Genomic DNA, 20,001 nt, shown 5'->3' on the forward strand with positions numbered 1-20,001 from the left:
AGTGACTTTGCCTTCTTCATGCAGTGACATTAATTGAGCAGCATGGAGATAGTCAGGGAAGAGACAGCTGGACCTACAGGGCTTAGCCTCTGGGGAGGGGAGCAGGCGGGCAGCACATGGTTAGGACGCAGCACCGTCAGTGCTGTGCTGGGGGTCATGGAGGAAGGCGCCTTATCCAAACATGGGCTGGGGCCAGGGAAGGCCTTTGCTGGGAGGGTGCTGTTGAAAGTGAGGCCTGAAATAGCTAGGAGTTAACCAAGCAGGGAGAGCCAGGCAGAGGGAGGAGCAAAGGCCTGGAAGCCCGAGAAAGCAGCATGCAGGAGAGACACCTGAGGTCAGGGCCACAAGGTCCTGGTGTGTCCGGGTGGACAGTGAGGGGTGAGGCTGGAGGGGCTCTCAGGGCCCAGCCATGGAAGGTGTGCAGCGTGCAGCGTGCCCATCAAGAATTTTCACGAGGCGGGTGGTGTGGGGTGTTTAGAACATTTAAGCACTGAGGGTGCGTGGCCCCAAGTCTGCCCGATGCACGAGCCCTGCTTTCTACCACTTCGTCCCCGAGTTCCACCGGACGAGGAAGCCTGGCCCAGGAGTTTGGTTTGTGTCTTCATGGGGCGAGTTCTCAGCATGTAGAGCAGTTTCTGGGTCCTGGGAGGTGTTGGAGAGATGCTTGCTGAGTGAATCGTGTCTGGAGCTGGCTTTGGGCAGTGCTGCATTTGCAGAGCTGGTGGCTGCTGTACTGCATTGGAGCCCCCACCTTCTCAGATAACTGCAGAGGCCGAGTATGGGAGCACAGGCCTCTCGGGGCGGGCCTCCCACCTGAGCACTCAGGTGTGTGTCAGACTTAACTTGGAATGCAGCTCAGAGGCCTGGAGCTGAGCTGCTTTGAGATGGGAGCCAGGTACCATCTGAGCCCTGCTGGGGTTGAGGTGAGCCCTTGCCCCCCGTGGCAGATGCCTGGGCCAGTCACTCCCTCCAGTGCTGAGTGGGCTTCACGTCAAGGCCCGGCGCTGCCTTAATGCACAGGTGACTTCGATGGGCCCGTGTTGCCTTTAAGAAATAAGTGTGTGTCCAGCTTTACATGAAAATCCAGGTTTTTCAGGGTGTAGCGATGCACATTTCCAGGGGATTTGCCCTGAGAGTCCTTAGGAACAGTTCCTGTGCAGTTCGAAGCAGACAGCACCATGAAGAAATGCATCTGTGGCCCAGGCGTGGTGGCCCAATGGCCCATGCCTATAATCTCAACACTTTGTGAGGACAAGGCAGGCAGATCTCTTGAGCCCACGAGTTCGAGACCAGCCTGGGCAACATGGTGAAACCCCATCTCTACAAGAAAATGCCAGAAATATCAGCCGGCTCTGGTGGCAGGCAGCTGTGGTCCCAACTCTTGGGCTTGAGCCCTGGAGGAGGCTGAGGTTGTGGTGAGCTGAGATCTGCACTCCAGCCTGGGCGACAGAATGAGACCCTCTCTCAAAAACAAGAAATGCATCTGTGAATTGAGGTTGACCTGCAGGTGGTAAAACCTTAGATTAGAAAAGACCCAAGTACGAGGTATGTTTATCCAGAAAATAAAAATGAAGTGGTTAGAGAGACGGATGGATGGATATGTGATAAAGCACAGCTAGCAAAACTTGTAATTGTAGAATCTAGGTGGTGTGGGTGTGTGTGATACAATTATTTTCACCTTTCAGGAAATTTTATATTTTTTTTGTAATAAAATGTTAGTGTTAGAAGAGATATTCCAAGTAAAAGGTCAGTGGGACAACAGGCACTTTGCCTAAGCTCACACCTGGTCAACCACATCCATTGTGAAACAGTTAAAAATATTGTTCAGTTTAAAGCTGTGCAGCAGCTTCCCATAAGTCTCAGCTCTTCATTTCTCAGTTTCTCAAGATGTGGTCTGTGTCTGTCTGTATCAGGATCAGCTGAGGGTTTGTGTTTAAAATGCAGATTCCTGGGCCCCACCCTAGACCCTAGGGAGTAAGGGCAGGCCCTAGAAATCTGCATTTTACAGGCCCTCTCCCAGGCCATCTTGTCCCCCTTAAAAACATAACCTTACTTTTAAAAAATTAACATGTACGTTATAGGAAACTGAAAAAGACAAGCAAAGAACAAAGTCCTCCAGAATCACAAGCAGTTTACAGTTTGCCGTGTCCTTCCGTGTCCTGTGTGTGCACACAGCCGCGCTTTACATGTTTGAGAGCGTGCAGTATATGTCATGCTTTTTCACACATCATGAATATTTACCAATTTGAAATCCCAAAGCTGTATGAGTATTTTGATAACCAAGAATACGCTACACCAACTCAATCTGTTAGGAAAAAATGTAATCCTGCCTTTTCTTTGGACGTAAATGTCACAGACGACAAAAATGGCAACAGTCTTCTAGATAAAAGTATTGGCAGAGTTAATGTTAAAATACTATGTTCCTTTAAGGCTCAGTTTAAAATAAGACATAAAGCAACAGAGTACACTAAGTATATGTTTGGAAGAGAATTCATTAGCAGATCTGTACCATTAAAATATTAGCAAGAAGGTATGTTTCCATTGAATTACTTAATGTATTCCTATAGTACAGCCAAAAGAGATGCACATACGTCAGTGGCTGTCATCCAAATGGAAATACGGACACATCTGTGTGTGTCTGTCCCTTTATACTTCCTGGATTCCTCCCACGCTGGAGGAATACGGTTGAAGATGAACAGAGTGCTTTTTTCCCCCTGAGGCTCTTCACTTCTGGATTCCCTCCGGAAAGGCAGGGTTTGCAGAGCCAAGGGTCAGTCTGTGGGCAGAGTGTGGCTACAGGCTTTTTGTGTGGACCTTGAGCCCCAGCAGGCGGGACTCTGTCTTACTTGACTGCATATACAGACAGCCTGGCACACACAAGGCACTTGGTAATCACGCCATCCTTTGCTCTGCAGTTAAAAGGTTTGTAGTCAGGGGAGGAGGGAATCGTGAGTTTTTCGATTCCTTGGGACTGGAGACAGGGCTGTTAGGTGAGATAGGCAGGAGAGCAGAGAGGTTATTAGATTTGTGCCAGCTCGAATTGGTGCAGCACTTGCAGGTACAGTGGGAGAGACTGGTGGCCAGGTCCGCCCAGACAGGCTGCCCCGTCTAACCCGGAAAGCACATCGGTGTGCATCACCAAAGGGAGAGCGCGTCCTGCCATGTGGGAAGACAAGATAAAGGACCCAGGCTTCGGGGCAAGGGCAGATTAATTTTGGTTACAAAAACATGGAACACAAATGTACATGGTTTGTTTTCAGAAGTCTGGCAGCTATTTTTGCTCCTAGCCTAGCTTACATAAGAAGTGAAACAACTAAATGAACAGCAGAGTAGGTGTCCCTCGGTCCAGGAGGAAGTGTGTGGGCAGGCATGGGGTGTCCCTGACTTCCCTTTGTAAATAGTAGTTCTTCTGCTCAGTGCTGTCCATAGCATGGGGGTTGCCCTCAGGGCTGCGTGGGAGGAGGACGCATATTTTAAAAATTGCATCCCATATTTTAAAATTGGCTGCAATTTTTCCCATATTTTAAAACTGGCTGCAAGTTTCTACTGCAGCCAAAGGGCAGATGCATAGATGCTGTGTGCATCCTGAGCGGAGTGGATGGAATGTCTCTCTGCTTCTGTGTGATTGACAGCTCTCTAGGCAGCACGGGCTCCCAAATAGCCCGAGGGGCAGAGACATAGCTGGGCAGAGTCTACACCCAGGGACAGAGACCTAGCTGGGCAGAGTCTGCACCAGGGGCAGAGACCTAGCTGGATGCAGTCTACATCCGGGAGACTACCTGGGCACAGTCCATACCCAGGGGCAGAAACCTACCTGGGCACAGTCTATTCCCAGGGGCAGAGACCTACCTGGGCATAGTCTATACCCAGGGGCAGAGACCTAGCGGGGCATAGTCTCTATCCAGCTCGCCAGGTGTTAAGCAAGTCTTGTCCCCATCTGTCAAAGTGGGGGGGTGCTCTGGGGCATATCTGAGACCTCGGCATCCTATGATATAGGAGCATGTTTGCAATGGGCTTATCCTGGGGTGCACCTCTCCATGGAGAGCCTCCCTGACAGGGAGCTGCCCCAGAGGAGGTGGGGACCCTGGAATAGGTCTCTGCAGTGAGGGGTCAGCCAGAGGGACAGAAAGGGTGGTTGGCCAGCACCAACCAGTGAGGAGCTGGGCTAATGATCATTCCCAGAATGTGTGTGTGTCTCTCTTTCTCTCCTCTCTCTTGCACATGCACACACACGTGTACACATCCTCCCCCCGCCCCCCCGCCATGGTGACCAGGAATGGGGTGGGGCAGGAGCTCTGCTGTGGCCTGGTCTGCCTTGCCCATGAGGCCTGGAGATAGGGCCCCAGCTCCCCTGCCCTCCTCCAGCCTCCACTGGCCCCACACAGCATCTTCTGCAGCTCTCAGAGGTCTCAGTCATCTTTGGGAGGAAAAGGTGCTTGGGACATGTTTGATGATTTGAGTCCAGTGTCTTAACGCCCCTGAGGCTCTCCCATCTTTTACTTAAAACAGACCTTTCCACTTTCCTCCACTCTCTCCAGCTGCCTCTCCCTGGGCTCAAAGGCGGACCTGTGTGAAAGCAGTGTCAGCTGTGGGCCCATTTCCCCCAGTCTCTGGGGCCACCTGCCGTGCCTGCACCCCCCACTTACCAAAGCCACTCTTGCCAGTGAAGAGTGCTCCTGACATGGACACATCCAGCAAGCACTCCTCGGCCCCAGCCCCTCCTACCACTTCCTCCCTGAGCTTCCACTCTCCCCACTCCGGGACTCACCCTCCCCTCGCAGGCCCACCCCTCAGTATCAGGGCCCTCATTCACCCCTCGCCCTCTGCTCTTCTGGGCTTCCTCCAGGGATGGCTCACCCGCCCCGCCCACTTCTCTTAGCCTATACACATAGACCCTTGAGTGCCAGATCTTAATCCTTGGCTGAGGCTCTGTCTTGTGCTCCAGGCCTCAGTGTACCCGGGTCGTCCAGAGACATCTCAAGGCCAGTGTGTTCAGAGTCATTGTCTTTCTCTCCACACCTGCCTGTCCTGTCTCTGGTCTGGAGTCACATCCACTCGGGTGCTCAAGCCGGAGCACAGGGCCACCTTGGTTCTTTGTCTTCCTCCCCCCCGACCCCCGCGTCCCAGGCCCAGGTGCCCCTCCTGTTTATAAGCCTGTTTCTCACCTCCTAGCATCTCCCTGTCCGGAGGCGGGTGTTGAAGAGGGCGCCTCAGCCTCACTGGCATCCTCGCTCATGTTACTCCAGCGTCTGCCCGTGGAGTGCCCTCCCTAACAGTCTGGACTGGCCAGTCTGCCTCCGTCTGTCCTGCTGCAGAGGCCTTTGCAGCCGCTCTCCATGGCTGCTGGGTAAATCCGCACTGTACCCTCGTCTGCCACTCGCCCCCTTCAGCTCCCCCAGGACTCCTGGTGCTTTTGCACAAGTGCTTCCTCGGCCCAGCCCCGCTCTCTCCTCCCAGCTCGCTCCTCAGACTCCGGGGCCAGGTCAGGGATGGGGCGCTGATCTGTGCAGGCTGCGTCTCCCAGCCTCCCGCTCCAGGCACCTTGAAACCCCTCCTGACTGCAGGCAACGCTTATGTGGCACTTTCCTCTCTGTTTCCCAGCCAGAGTGGGAGCTCTTTGAAGACAGACTCTGTGCCTTATTGACCCCTGGTCCTCTGTGCCCCATGCACCTTCTGGCTCAGGGGTCAGCAGATGGCAGTCCCTGGGCAAACCCGGCCCCGTGAGTTTTTACGAACACAGTTGTGTTGGAGCACAGCTAATGCCCATTTGTTGTCTCTTTTTGTGCTCCCTCTGTGGAGCTGAGTAATTGTGACAGAAACTTAAAACCTGCAGAGCTGAAAACATTGCCTGACTGGGCCTGCACGGTCTCAGGGGCTGGCCCAAATGAGGTGCACAATTGGGTCTTTCAGTGAGTGGTAACTAGACTGTGTATCTGTGGAGCTTTCCCCGCCTGCTAGGAATGGTGTCAGGCCCTAACTGCGTCCGTGCACTGAAGCCTTATGGTGGCTCTGCAGGTTTAGCAGCCACTGTCAGTTCCCGCCCTCTTTTCAGATGAGGAAACGGACAATTGATTAATTAGTAACATGGCAGTTGCTAAGCAGGGGGACCTGGGATGGGAATGACTGTCTGCCTCCAAGACCTCGATGCTTGCCTGTGAGTGAACGTGAGCTTCAGCCTTCACAGGAAGGAGGAAATAAAGGGGGTGTGGGGAGTGCTGAATGTGGGGGTACTCTCAGGAGGGGTGAGAGGCTGCCACTATCTCCAAGGCCGTGGAGGCCTGAGGAAGGGCCCCAGCCTCCAGCAGGTCATGTTAGAGCTGACACATCACGTCATAATCAGGGAATGTCAAGATTCAGGGTACTTACTAAGGACACCTTGAACACAGGGAGGTCTTCTGTTCCCACCTGGGACTTTGTGTCTCCCTCATTCCTTAATAACTGCTGAGGGGTTGTGATGAGGTTCAGCACACTAAGACGTTGAACAGGACAGACCTGACGTTTGGTTTAAGGTTTAAGTCCCCCATGCTCCTCAAAGCGGGCGAAGTTTGAAAACAGGCAGGTCTTCAGTGAAGCTGAAGCGGTGTCCACGAAGCTGGATGAGCAGGTAGAGTTCAGAGCGGGGGTGATGTTTCCCGGGTGGGTAGGAGGCCTGCCCTCCCTGAGTCAGCTGACCCAGACCCTCCCCACTGAGGATGCCGTGGGCCGGCCTCCTGCTGCTATGCCCCCTTAGGGAACTGTACGGCATCGTGGTCGCTACCGAGCTCCCTGGTGGGGGACTGCTCGTTTCTTTGATTCTGTACCCACTCTGGTGCTGTGTGCTCCTCAGGGGTCAGGAGGCACCCTAGAAGCCAGTTTTTGCTGTTAACATGCTAGGTGCTCCACAGCGAGTGCCGGGGGTGCTCTGTTGGTGTGAGTCGGTGGTGATGGCAGTTGGCCAGTTTGTAGGTCTCAGGCACTGCGCATGGAGTATTTTACACGCATCATCCGAGCTCCGCATCACCCTGGCTTCAGGCCCATCCTGTAAAGGAGGAATCCGGGCTGAGAGTGTATGTAGCAGCCCTGGGAATCGGGCCCGTTAGCTCCCATGCCTAATCACTGCCCCAAGTCGCAGTGGCAGATTAGAAGTGAGCTCTCGAGCCTCCTGGACCAGCCCTCAGGCCTGGCCTGTGACTTCATGAGTGTGGTCCCCTCAGCTGTTTGCTGGGCTGGGCTGGGCCTTTAAATAGCCCCCCAGGTCACTGGTGGTCAGGGCCGTGGTGGGGCGTTCTGGCCTTGGACAGCTACCCAGAGGTGTGGAATCGGGCTTCCCGCTCCTCCTCACCAGGTCCCTGGGGGAGCTCTGGGCTTGCTTCGGGAGCTTGGCCGCAGCTTCTTCTGAATCTGGCTTCTCATTTCAGAGGTGGTGGTGGGGTGTGCAGGGCACTTGAGATGTTTTTGTTACCTTATATATAGTGGAGGTTGAAATGGCCAGAAAACCATGGCATGTTTGAGTAGCAGTTAAAAATCTTCTGTTCCATGCCATCTCCCACTCCTGGCCATCTCCATTCATTCCAGGAAGTCTCTTGAGTTTTAACGTCCACCTCATATGCCACCTTTGATCCTCCTTGTGGCATGATTTGGCCAACTAGTGTCATTGAACACTTATGTGAGGCTCACAAGAGCAAAAGCACAACAGTCCTGCCCGGGGTTCCTGATCTAGGGAAGGAACAGGCCGGCCTGCTGTGGCCTCAGAGCAGACCAGGGGAACACTGGGAGCCCAGAAGCCTGACTTGGGTGGGACACAGTGAATTCTCGAGCACTTCTCCGAGGGGGACAACTCAGGCTGGGTCTTGAAGGCTAAATAGGAGTTGGTTGTGAGGGTGAAGCAGCGGCAGCCTGTGCAGTGGTTGCTTAGGGCCTGAGGATAGTGATGCTGGGGAGTGCTGGTGGTGGACCCTGCTGGGACACTGGTTGGAAGAGTGGGGGCAATAGCCAGAGAGAAAAGACTGGGCCTTCTTTCTGCTTTGAAGTCTGTCATTGTGCTCTGGCTCGTGTCATTAGTACAATAGGGGCCTTTCACCCACACAAGCCCCCGAGGGTGGGCTTCAGGGAGCCGAGGGCAGTGAGGAGAGCACAGGGTCTGCAGCTTGTCAGGCCCCAGCTTTGTACCTCACTAGGTTCGTGGCTTTGAGCTCATTATTTTTTCTGAGTTGGTCTTTCATCTGCAGGAAGGGGCTGTCCCTGCCTCTCTCTGAGGGCCACTGTGAGTAAGGTGGTGCATGGACTGCCTGGGGCAGGGCCAGCCACATAGTAGATGTGGTCTCTGCTGGGGACAGGCAGAGAGGGCACGCAGGTGAATCCAGAGACTTCATGGCCAAGCCCCTCACCCTGCCAGGCTTTGATCAAAGCTGTGTCCGCTGGCCGGAAAGTGTGTGGCTTCCCCTGCACCAGGAATCTTGGATTCTGGCCCACATAGGAAGATGAGCACATGGTGGATAAGCAGAAACTCCCTGCCTGGTTCCCAGTGTGATTCGTGAGTGGGACAAACGTTAGACAGCTCTGCCCACCGAAAGAAGCATACAGGTTCCTGGCGTGTGCCGTTTGTAACCTGCGAAGGCATTTGGGGGAAGCTCAGTTCCCCGCCAGCTACCGAGCAGTGCTTGGAAGGGCCCAGGAGAAGAGAAACCAAGAAAGCCCTTAGCCTAGGAACAGTGGAGGTGTGGGCCCCGGACCAACTTCTTCCCTTGTGCACATCACTGCCTGTGACAAAAGTAGATCCGGGGCACCCCTCAACTGTGTGTATTTGTGGAGTTCACATTTGTGTGGTTTGCTGTGCTGAGACTTAACTGTCTTAAAGACCCCCATTTCCAGGAAACTGCCAATAACTTTTGTTTTCTAAGAGTGTTTGTAAGATACTCAGATTCGGAGCAGTGTATTGAATGAAAGCTTATCTGAATAGCTGCTTTTTTCCAGGCCCCACATCTGTAGAATGAATGTTGAATCAAGAGGTCTGCTAGACTCAGACCTGGAACCCAGGATTGACTCTCGACCCCACTCCTTCCTTGTTAAGGAAACGGGCTCAGAGACCCCCTGTCCATCCAAATGAGATTAAGAATGTCAAAGCCAGCTGGGTGCGGTGGCTCAAGCCTGTAATCCCAGTACTTTGGGAGGCTGAGATGGGTGGATCACGAGGTCAGGAGATCGAGACCATCCTGGCTAACATGGTGAAACCCTGTCTCTACTAAAAAAAAAAAAAAATACAAAACACTAGCCAGGCAAGGTGGCAGGTGCCTGTAGTCCCAGCTACTCGGGGGGCTGAGGCAGGAGAATGGCGTGAACCCAGGAGGTGGAGCTTGCAGTGAGCTGAGATCCGGCCACTGCACTCTAGCCTGGGCGACAGAGCGAGACTCCATCTCAAAAAAAAAAAAAAAAAAAGTCAAAGCCTTGGCACTATTCCCAGCCTATCTTGATTCATCGATTTTTTTTCTTATAGCAGAGAAAGTCCATTGTCCTTGCCCGATTAAAAAGGGTGAAGATGGGCTGGGCGCAGTGGCTCACGCCTGTAATCCCAGCACTTTGGGAGGCCGAGGCAGGTAGATCACCTGAGGTCAGGAATTCTAGACCAGCCTGGACAACATGGTGAAACCTCATCTCTACTAAAGATACAAAAATTAGCCGGGTGTGGTAGCGGGCACCTGTAATCGCAGCTACTCGAGAGGCTGAGGCAGGAGAATTGCTGAACCCAGGAGGTAGAGGTTGCAGTGAGCTGAGATCGCGCCACTGCACCCCAGCCTGGGCGACAGAGTGAGATTCCGTCTCGAAAAAAAAAAAAACCATGAAGATGATAAAAAGAAAAAATGGAGAAAAAACTTCCTGCCTCGGACTTCCCTCTAGATTGTTTGCTTGGGTCCAGATGCCTGAAAGAGCTTTGGTTTTAGAATTCTGTCCTAATGACCCAGGTGCCTTTATCTGATGGTTCTCATGTATGTTTTTGCTAACCAGGAGCTGAGAGAAGATAATATCATTTTAATTGAAACCAAGGCCATGCTGGAGGAGCAGCTGACTGCTGCTCGGGCCCGGGGCGATAAAGTCCATGAACTGGAAAAGGAGAACCTGCAGCTGAAATCCAAGCTTCACGACCTGGAATTGGTACTGCAGGCTGTGTTGTTACTGCACTGAAAACAGACTGGGTTCGGGCACAGTGGCTCATGCCTGTAATCCCAGCACTTTGGGAGGCTAAGGTGGGAGGATCCCTTGAGCCCAGGAGTTCTAGCCCTGGCAACCTAGTGAGGCCCCATCTCTACAAAAATTTAAAAATTGGGCATGGTGGTGTGAGCCTGTAGTCGCATCTACTTGGGGAGACTGAGGCAGGAGGGTTGCTTGAGGCTGGGAGGTTGAGGTTGCAGTGAGCCATGATCACACCGCTGCATTCCTGCCTGGGTGACAGAGCAAGACCCTGTCTCAGAAAAAAAAAAGAAAAGAAAACAGATTGGGGCAGGTTCGGGTTTATGCCATGCCCTTCTCTGATAGTTCAGCTACTGGGTTTGTTGCTGCTCCCACCGCTGCTGCTCCCACTGCTACCACCAATGACTTGCTGACTATGGGGAGTAGCTGGCTAGAATCAGCAGGCCTGAGTGGGTGCCACTTAACACCCACAAGCAGCACTTCTGTATTGCTTTTCTGTAGGAATGAGTGTGCGTGTGTGTCTTTTGCAAGAAGGGTCTTTGCTGTTGTTGATGGTGTGGGGTGAGCCGTGATCTGTTAGCCTCTTAACAGCTTTAGAGGCCTGTTAGGGCTTTGCTAGAGCCACAAAGCTGCCCATCACTGCACACTTGCTTTAAAGCCCTGTGCAATGCGTCACTTTGTTCAGACAGCATTCAGTAGGGACCTCGGGTCTCTCTTCATAACCTAGGTAGCCAGGTGAGGGTACCTTTGAGTGGCTTTACCTCTCATAGCAGGGTCCTGTGTTGGGACGTTTCTGTGCAGCTCTTTATTTGGAAGTGAGCCAGTACATCTTCATCCACAGCACATGGTGGTAGCTGTACAGGGGCTGAGGCTTGTCCAGAGGGCTTCCCAGCTGTGCAGCCTCACTTCTTGCCTCTTCTTACCCCAGGACCGGGACACAGATAAGAAACGAATTGAGGAGCTGCTGGAAGAAAACATGGTCCTTGAGATTGCACAGAAGCAGAGCATGAACGAATCTGCCCATCTTGGCTGGGAGCTGGAGCAGCTGTCCAAGAACGCAGACTTGTCAGACGGTAGGTAGTGCCTGGTGCCAAGGAGCCAGCCTGGCCATGACCATCGCTGCCTCCAGGGAGCTGAGCCCTGGGCTCTGGAGCTGCCATGTTAGCCCATCCATTAATCCCAGGCAAACACGATTTCCTTCAAGCGCCACTTGGAACTGTTTCATTACAGTTCTCCCCAGGGAAGACACAAGGGGTCTGGCAGCCTTAATGCCAGGACGCAAAACACAAATTAAGTGTTGCTAGGTTTCCCAATTCCCATATGGACATTCCCAAGAGCTTTCAGATTATAGTGCACTGACACCCAGAGGCTCTCTTAGGCCATCTGTGGATGGCTGAAAGCCCTGGATGGCGGGAGTCATCACCAGTGGGCATGAATCCCTGCTATAAATGTACGCTGGGCGTTATTTCCTCCATTCATTTGCATAATTGGGCAAGATGAAGGCAGCCTGTTTTCTCTCTCCTGGGTGTGGGGGTTGCTGAGTGGCTGTTGCCCCCGAGACCCAGTTTCTCAGCACCTCTGCCGGGCCTCTCCCTTTCCCTCTTCCCTCCTGGACTTGCTCTGCTGCCCACTGCCCTGCACGCCCCCTGAGAGGAGGTGTCGGTCATGGGAAGCGTGGGCGGGGCTGCACTCAGCCCCGCTCTCGCAGGAAGCCTCAGCCCCGGCAAACAATGAGCCAGTTCCTGCGTTTGAAAATAGCACACGCTTACCGTTCCGGTGCACGTGATAGTGCAAGTTCATAGTTACTTAGACTTTCCAGGGTGTGATGGGGCTTTTGGCTTGTTTAGGGGGTGGCTTTAAAAAATTTTGATAGACATGTAAGCATTCTGGAAAGGTTATTGGAAACAGGTGAATATTTTTTGTATTTGGGGGTTTCTGTCAGTTCCGAACCTAAAATCAGTTTCACTGTGAATCAATGTGAGAAGTTCGCTGTCTGTGCTTTGGTATCTGTGCATAGCGCTGGGGCCTGAGGCTGCAAGAGGGGGATCCCCCCAAATCCCTTGCTTCTGGAAGTCCAAGTTGAGGGTGCCCCCTGATGGAGCAGAGAGGTGGTGCAAGCAGCTTAGGATGGTCTCCCATTAACGAAGTATTTGTTAGAGACCATGGTGGCTAGTAGGGTGAGAAGGCCTCACCGATTTACACTATTTTGTATAATGTGTGAGCTCTTTCAGGTTAATACCGTGATTTATTCTTAGTCTTGTCAACTCCTAGTGCCTAGCTAGGAGCCGACATCATTCTAGTGTTTGCTAGAATGATGGCATCGTGCAAGCAAAGCCTGAGTGTGTGGGGCAGTGGCTTTGAGAGCCAGAAACACCTGGCATAAAGCCTTGGTTCCTCCACTAGTTTGCTAGGTGACCTAGGGCAAGTACTTAACCTTTTAAAACTTTAGTTTCCTTACCTGCAAAATGGGGGTAATGAACCTGCCTCACAGGATGGCTGTGAGGATGAGTGAGAAGACAGCGGAGCATGAATCCCGACTCTGGCCCTTGGTGTGTTCCATAGAGGGCAGCTCTTCTTGTCTGTCTTACTAAGACATACCCAGTTACGGTTGCTGGGGGTGCTGATGAGATTTGCACTAGTAAGGAAACACTGGGCCGGGCACAGTGGCTCATGCCTGTAATAGCACTTTGGGAGATTAAGGCAGGCAGATCACTTGAGGTCAGGAGTTCAAGACCAGCCTGGCCAACATGGAGAAACCCCGCCTCTACTAAAAGTACAAAAATTAGCCAGGCATGGTGGTGCATGCCTGTAATCCCAGCTACTCAGAAGACTGAGGCAGGAGAATCACTTGAACCTGAGAGGTGGAGGTTGCAGCGAGCCAAGATCACACCACTGCACTCCAGCCTGGGCAAGAGAGTGAGACCCTGTCTCAAAAAAAAAAAAAAAAAAGGAGAAACACTGGCATTTTCGTAGTAAACCACTGTGTCATTTTAATAGTCTTCAAGGCACTGACTTTAATGGAAGAGGAAATGAAACATCGACTCCATTGTTTAACTCATAGAACCTTAAAAATTATTCTCTGTGGTCAGTTTGGGAAGGTGAAAAGGGATGGTGGTTATGGTTGCAGAAAAGTGTGCTTGTACCTAATGCCACAGATCTAAACACTTTAAAATGGCTGAAGTGGTACTTTTTAAATGTATTTTTCTATAATTTTAAAAATGGATTCCCCCCCACCCATGAATTCTGCAGAGGCACTGTCCAGATGACCACAGGTTTTGAAATAATGGAGTCTTGTTTGAGGCTCGGTGTCAAAGTTAGGTTAGTTTCATTTACAGCTTAGTTGGGCCAGAGCCCTCCAAGCGTCTTTGTATGTGGAGTGTGTGTGTGTGTGTTTATGTGTGTGTCAGCGCTGGGCTGGGGCCAGGGACACACCGTCCCCTCTACTGCTCGCCTGTTGTTGCTTTGGGTCTTTGGGGCGTTCTGGCCTGTTGGGTGATCCGTGTTGTTATCCTTGGTAGAAGATGGAAACTCAGAGGGAAACGAGACGCTGTTCAGTCTTTATGATCACCCGGGGGTCTGAACACACACATTTCCAGATTTATGTGTTTGCCGTGCAAGTCATCACGCCCCGTACCCACAGCCCCCGGGGTGAAGAGGTGAGGGGAGGAATAGCTGTATTAGCAACAGTGTGGAAAGGACGTGGCACTCAGTTGGGTAAATGAGGGGTGGAAGAACCTGGCTCCCTTCTTAAGAGGGCTTTTGCATACCCTTTTTCCCCCTTCCCGAAACAGCCCCGTGGCTTACCTAAAATCATGCACCTGCTTGTGGCAGGAAGGGCCAGGAGCTCCCATTCCTGACTCGAGACTGTTCCCTTCTCCATTTGCATCTGAGCTGTTTAAAAGCAGAGTAGATAGTCTGCCTTTTACTATTTTTAGCTTATTTTTCATCTCACTTAGAATTTTGAAAGCAATTTGCGTACACTATCACAGTTTTCTTCAACATAATTGTGAAGTCACAGAAAAAAATCTCTGCATAGCATCTCATCCAGCCTGACAAGTGCCCAGCACATGTTCCAGTGTAGCTTTCTACCACCCGTGGCCAACGGGAGTGGTCAGTTACGTGTTCCTGCCTGCTGAGCAGCCAAAGTGTCCACTATGCTCTTGGGGGCATGGAATACATCGCCTATGTACCATCTCTGTTAGCCTGTAACATCCTTGATTGGACAATTAGGTAGCAGCCTGATAGCCAAATGTTTCCCATAAGTGACACAGCCCTTGCATCGGCTCCTGGACTGTAACCTGCGACCTTCTTGAGCCCTGGATTGCTGCCCTGACAGACCCCAGCAAAGCCTAAAGAGGAACCCTCGGACACTGGGAGTGGAGGGGCAGGAGGGAGGGTCCCCGGCTGACCTGTGGGAGCTCCTCCCCGGCCCCTTAGACCCTGGACTCTGGGACTGATGACCATCTCAGAGCTTGGGGCAGAGAGTGGAAGTGGAGGCCCACAGAACGCTGGGCTCTGACTGGACTTTGTCTTCAGCCTCCAGGAAGTCGTTTGTGTTTGAGCTGAACGAATGTGCGTCCAGCCGCATCCTGAAGCTGGAGAAGGAGAACCAGAGCCTCCAGAGCACCATCCAGGGGCTGCGGGACGCGTCCCTGGTGCTGGAGGAGAGTGGCCTCAAGTGCGGGGAGCTGGAGAAGGAAAACCACCAGCTCAGCAAGAAGGTACCTCAGCCTCCTTAGGTCAGCGGGGAGGCACAGAGCCCTCGGGCTCCCTCCCACCCTCCCCAGTGCTTGTCTGGAGCACACAGACGAGGAGGCGCCGGGTAGAGCATGCAGGTGTCAGGGAGTGGGCAGAATCCGGGCGCAGTCACCACTGATTATAATGGGAACGGGAGTGAGGACTGGGGAGAGCCAGAGAGAGTGGGGCCCTGTCCCTGCTCCGCTGCCATTAGAGGATGACCTGGACGTGTGACTTTCTTGTGCCTCATTGTCTTCATCTGTGAAATGGGGTTGGTGGGGTGCCTGCCTGTAAAAAGAAAAGTCCCTTGTTCTCTTCTATGCCACTGCTCCCAGTACCTCACTGCCTATACCAGGGGTGTGGGGTTTTCCCCACATCAAGCAATTCTCAAGTTCTTGGGGGACAGCAGCTGGGTATCCTACAGTTTAATTCAATTCTGACACTACAGACCCCGCAGCCTAAGGGCTCAGTCCCACCAGCCTGCCTCCCACTTCAGGTGCCAATCCAAGTCGGGATTGTCACCTGTGCTTCTGACCGGCTGGCTGTAGATCAGAGGTTCCCACTGCCCCCTTCGAGGGCTCCACTATTGCCTAGATGGCTTAGTAGTCCTTGTTTATTACGAAGTATACAGTGCACAGGTGGAACAGATACACAGGGCGGTGGGTGCCGGGAGTGGTGCGACCCTACCCTGCCCTCTGCGGGTGCCTCTCCAGCACCTCCACATGTTCACCAGCCTAGACACTTTTTGACTTAGTCCTTTTGGGTTTTTATGGAAGTTTCATTATATAGGCATGGTTGATTACATCATTTGCCATTTGATTAGTTCAACCTCCAGCCCCTCTCTCCTCCCTGGAGGTAGGGGAGACCTGAAAGTTTCAACTCTAACATGGTTGGTTCCCTTGGCAGCCAGCCCCCATCCTGAGGCTCTCCAGGAGCCCCCAGTCCTCACTCATCTTAGCATACAAGAAAGACACCTATCCCTTTGGAGACTCCAAGGATTTTCGAAACTTGTGCAAGGAAATTTAGCAACAAACATACATTTCTTTCTTTCTTTCTTTTTTAGGCTGAGTTTTGTTCTTGTTTCCCAGGCTGGAGTGCAATGGCATAATCTCCGCTCACTGCAACTCCGCTTCCCAGGTTCAGGCGCTTCTCCTGCCTCAGCCTCCCGAGTAGCTGGATTACAGGCACCCACCACAACGCCCAGCTAATTTTGTATTTTTGGTAGAGACGGGGTTTTGCCATGTTGTCCAGGCCGGTCTCAAACTCCTGACCTCAGGTGACCCACCCGCCTCGGCCTCCCAAAGTGCTGGGATTACAGGCGTGAGCCACTGTGCCTGGCCCCAGACACACATTTCTTATGCTGGGTGTTGTGGGGATTAGAGGAGATAGTGTGTGTGATGGATTCGGCACATAGCAAGCACTCAGTAAAAAGAGAGCAGTGCACTGTTATAAACTTTGCAGTAGGGACCCAGGGAGAAGAAGCAGTAAGGTACCGAATACCAGATGTTGAGTTGTTGACTACAGTGATAATGAACATCCTTGGGGCTGCAAAGCCTAGGTATGAATGTGTGAGGCCACTGATGGAACACCTTAGGGTCTTGCTAGTGGTAAAACAAGCAGGTCAGTGCTTTCTCCCTCCTCTGGGTTTATGGGATGGGGAAGAAGAGATTGCTGAACTGTGTTCTCTTTTAATGACAACTGTTAGGTGTTCCTGGGATCACAGTAGAAGCCAGACATCTGGGCGAACAGATGAGGGTTTGCAAGCCAGTTTTGTTCTACAATTAAGAGGATCCCTGTCACATGGCAGATTCCACCTCAGGTGCAGGAAGGGGCCATTGAGAGACTAGGGATTGCTGACAGGTCTTGCTCATTCCAGGTGAGAGAACCTCTCATCCACCTGCCTCACACTGTGGAGGAGTAGTGTGGGCTCTGAACGCACCAGCTGTCAGATTCCAGCTGAGGGAGGAGGCCAGAGTGTTCTTGCGGGCTGACTGCCATGCAGGATGGGCACATCCGGGTGTCTCCCAACCCACTGTGAGTCCTGGCAGTATCATCTACTGAGGCATCACTGTGGCAGGAGACGTGGGTCCCCTGGCTCTGCAGGTTCAATTTTTTTTTTTTTTTTTTTTTTTTTTGACGGAGTCTCGCTCTGTTGCCCAGGCTGGAGTACAGTGGTGCAATCTCAGCTTCCTTGCTATCTCCACCTCCTGGGTTCAAGCGATTCTCCTGTCTCGGCCTCCCAAGTAGCTTTTGTGTTTTTAGTGGAGATGGGGTTCTGCCATGTTGGCCAGGCTGGTCTCCTGGCCTCAGGTGATCCAGCTGCCTCGGCCTCCCAGTGTGAGCCACCATGCCCAGCCACTCTGCAGGTTCATGGTCTCTGAGGCTGGGAACAGGTCCCCCGCTTCTGGGAACTGGTCCCTTGAACTGGTTCCCTCATGGGACCTCTCCTACGTGGCTGCTCACTCTTGTCCCTTTGAAGCTTTGTGTGCCTTGCAGCATTTTAGCTGCCAGGTGGTTTTTCCTCTCTTTATAGGACAACAGAAAACGTCCTCGTCTCATGCCACGTCTTCCGGTGCAGGGCAGCATGGGGAAAGTGACTTGGTTTTTTGAGACAGGGTCTCGCTCTGTCATCTAGGCAGGAGTGCGATGGTGTGACCATGGCCCACTGCGGCGTCAACCTCCAGAGCTCAAGTAATCCTCCCACATCAGCCTCCCGGGTGGCTGGGACCACAGGCACATACCACCATGCCCAGCTAATTTTTTTTTGGAACTGGGGTCTCTTTATGTTGCCCAGGCTGGTCTCAAACTCCTAGGCTCAAGCAGTCCTTCTGCATCAGCCTCCCAAAGTGCTAGGATCACAGGTGTGAGCCACCATGGCTGGCTCGGCGTTTTGGTTTCTTAGATTCATGTGGGCCTAGCACGGGAAATGTCTTCATACATGGCAGCCCAGCCTTGGCCATGATAAAAAGAATTGGCCTTTAGGAAGATGAGAACCTCCAGCTCTGCAGGTCCTCACGATGCTGCCCTGCAAAGCCTGCAGTATTATCTCACTGGCCTAGTGACATTTTGTGTCCCCTCCTGGCAGGTCACCAAGGTGGTGCTCAGGCATCTCTCCGCCCTGTCCTATCTGCTGTGGCCCTTCCTCTGTACAAACAGGACCTGGTGGGAGCTCCGCCCACCCATCACGACTCCTTATGCTGGTCTCTCAGGCCCTACCCACTTCCTCTGTGGCCCGATGCCAGCCTCTCCTGCCATGGGCCTAGGGAGGCCCTGTCTTGGCACACACTCCCTGGTCGCGGGGGCACCGGAAGGGAGGGGCCACCATTCGCAGGCAGAGCTGTCCCGTGTCTGAAGCCTGGAGCTCTTTCCTCTCTCTTGTCCTCGACCTGCCCTGAGCCTGGCTGGAATCTGGCCCAACCCTGCAGGGTGGTTCTCCCTTCACCCTCTGTCCACGTCTCACTCACTGTTTTATTGGCCCCAGCGCCCAGCCCAAAGCCTGACACGTAAGGGGAGCCCTCCAGCCTTTGACAGGTGAAACCTTCAGCACCAGCAGGAGGCAAGCTGTGCTTCAGGCCTGGCAACCCTCAGCCAGCTCAGCTCATCCTGAATTTCCCTCTCCAACCTCAGCCATCCAGCTGGCATTTCCCAATCAGTAAGCAAGCCCATTGGCCCTGCTGAGTCCCACAGGGGGCCCTAGCGCCTACCTGGCTCTCCAGCTCACCCCGAGTGTAGCCCAGGCTGCATGCTTGCTGTGGTCTGGGACCTCTGGAAGCCATAGTTCCCTGAAGTTAAAACCATCTTTCCCTCTAACTCAGGGCACCTCCATGGGTCCTAGAGAAGCCCCCTACTTCCTCTGTGTCTGTAACTTTGTATCGAAGTCATAAGAGTTCATTCTTTGACTCAAGAAGAAAAAAGAATCCTTATTTTTAGAGGAAGAGGGGCAGCCCTTTGGGGACCTGTCACGAGAGGCAAGAAGCAGCTCATGTAAAGACGTGCAGCCTGGGGGCTGAGGGGCAGGGTCCTGGCACCCACAATTCCTGAGAAAACACGAGACCGTCGCCCAAGCCAGAGGCTGCAGGGAGGACAGAAAACCCTCTGGAGGCCAGAAGGCCTGCAGCCAGCCCGTGTCTCAGCCCAGCAAGTTCGTCAGGGGCTTGGGCATTCTTCGGGGATGGACCCGGACGGAGTATAGGACAAAGAACCACAGAATGAGAAAGATGAGGGGTCCCGCAGGGGTAGGTAGGACCCAGGAAATCACACCTTTAGACCAGAAGCAACAGCAATCAGAAATGCAAGGGTTGGCCGGGAGTAGTGGCTCACACCTGTAACCCCAGCACTTTGGGAGGCCAAGGTGGGCGGATCACCTGAAGTCAGGAGTTTGAGACCAGCCTGGCCAACACGGTGAAACCCGGTCTCTACTAAAAATATAAAAATTAGCTGGACGTGGTGGTGGGCTCCTGTAGTCCTAGTTACTCAGGAGGCTGAGACAGGAAAATTGCTGGAATCTGGGAGACAGAGGTTGCAGTGAGCCGAGATCGTGCCATTGTACTCCAGCCTGGGCAAAACTCTGTCTCAAAAAAAAAAAAAAGCAAGGGTTGAGTCAGAATCTGCATTTCAGTAAGTCATCTGCGTGCTCATGTGCAACGAGGAGCATGAGGACCTCTGTTTAGGTAGTTCGTGTTTACGAGGGCTGGGCACAGGTGGGTTCTGGCATAAGAGCTTGATGTCAAGGAGATCACTGGGTGGCTGTCCAGGCCAGACAAAATGACAAAATGTGGCCTGGCCTGTGATGGAGATGGTGGAAGTGTGGAAGAGGTAGGAAGGACAGGGCTTGGTGACAAATTTACATGGAAGTGAAAGAGGAAGAGAGATAACAGAGGGCCACTTGAGCAGCCAGGTGACATCACCAGCCAAGGCAGGGAGTCTGTGGGAGGACAGGGAGATGGGTGTATGTGAAGCCCCCGAGGGCATCCAGTGGTGGTGGCCCCAGGCAGTGGAGCACATGGCAGCAAGGATAGGGCAGAGGGATACTGGGGAGATGGGGGGATGGGTTGCTGCCTGGTGACCTTACTGTCTTTTTTTTTTTTTTTTTTTTTTTTT

General features: G+C 52.8%; 1 protein-coding gene across 2 annotated transcripts in view; it reads left to right on the forward strand.

Moving 5' to 3' along the window:
* The window catches only part of CCDC88C (coiled-coil domain containing 88C), a 146,067-nt gene that overhangs the window by 81,616 nt on the left and 44,450 nt on the right, over nucleotides 1-20,001 (forward strand). For both annotated transcript variants that reach the window (XM_023205478.3, XM_023205479.3), the window contains exons 11-13: nucleotides 9,982-10,128; nucleotides 11,093-11,237; nucleotides 14,701-14,885. In XM_023205478.3, coding sequence (XP_023061246.1) covers nucleotides 9,982-10,128; nucleotides 11,093-11,237; nucleotides 14,701-14,885 — 477 coding nt within the window. The remainder of the gene's footprint in view (nucleotides 1-9,981; nucleotides 10,129-11,092; nucleotides 11,238-14,700; nucleotides 14,886-20,001) is intronic.

This window comes from Piliocolobus tephrosceles, chromosome 6, assembly GCF_002776525.5.
Source record: "Piliocolobus tephrosceles isolate RC106 chromosome 6, ASM277652v3, whole genome shotgun sequence".
Lineage (NCBI taxonomy): Eukaryota > Metazoa > Chordata > Mammalia > Primates > Cercopithecidae > Piliocolobus > Piliocolobus tephrosceles.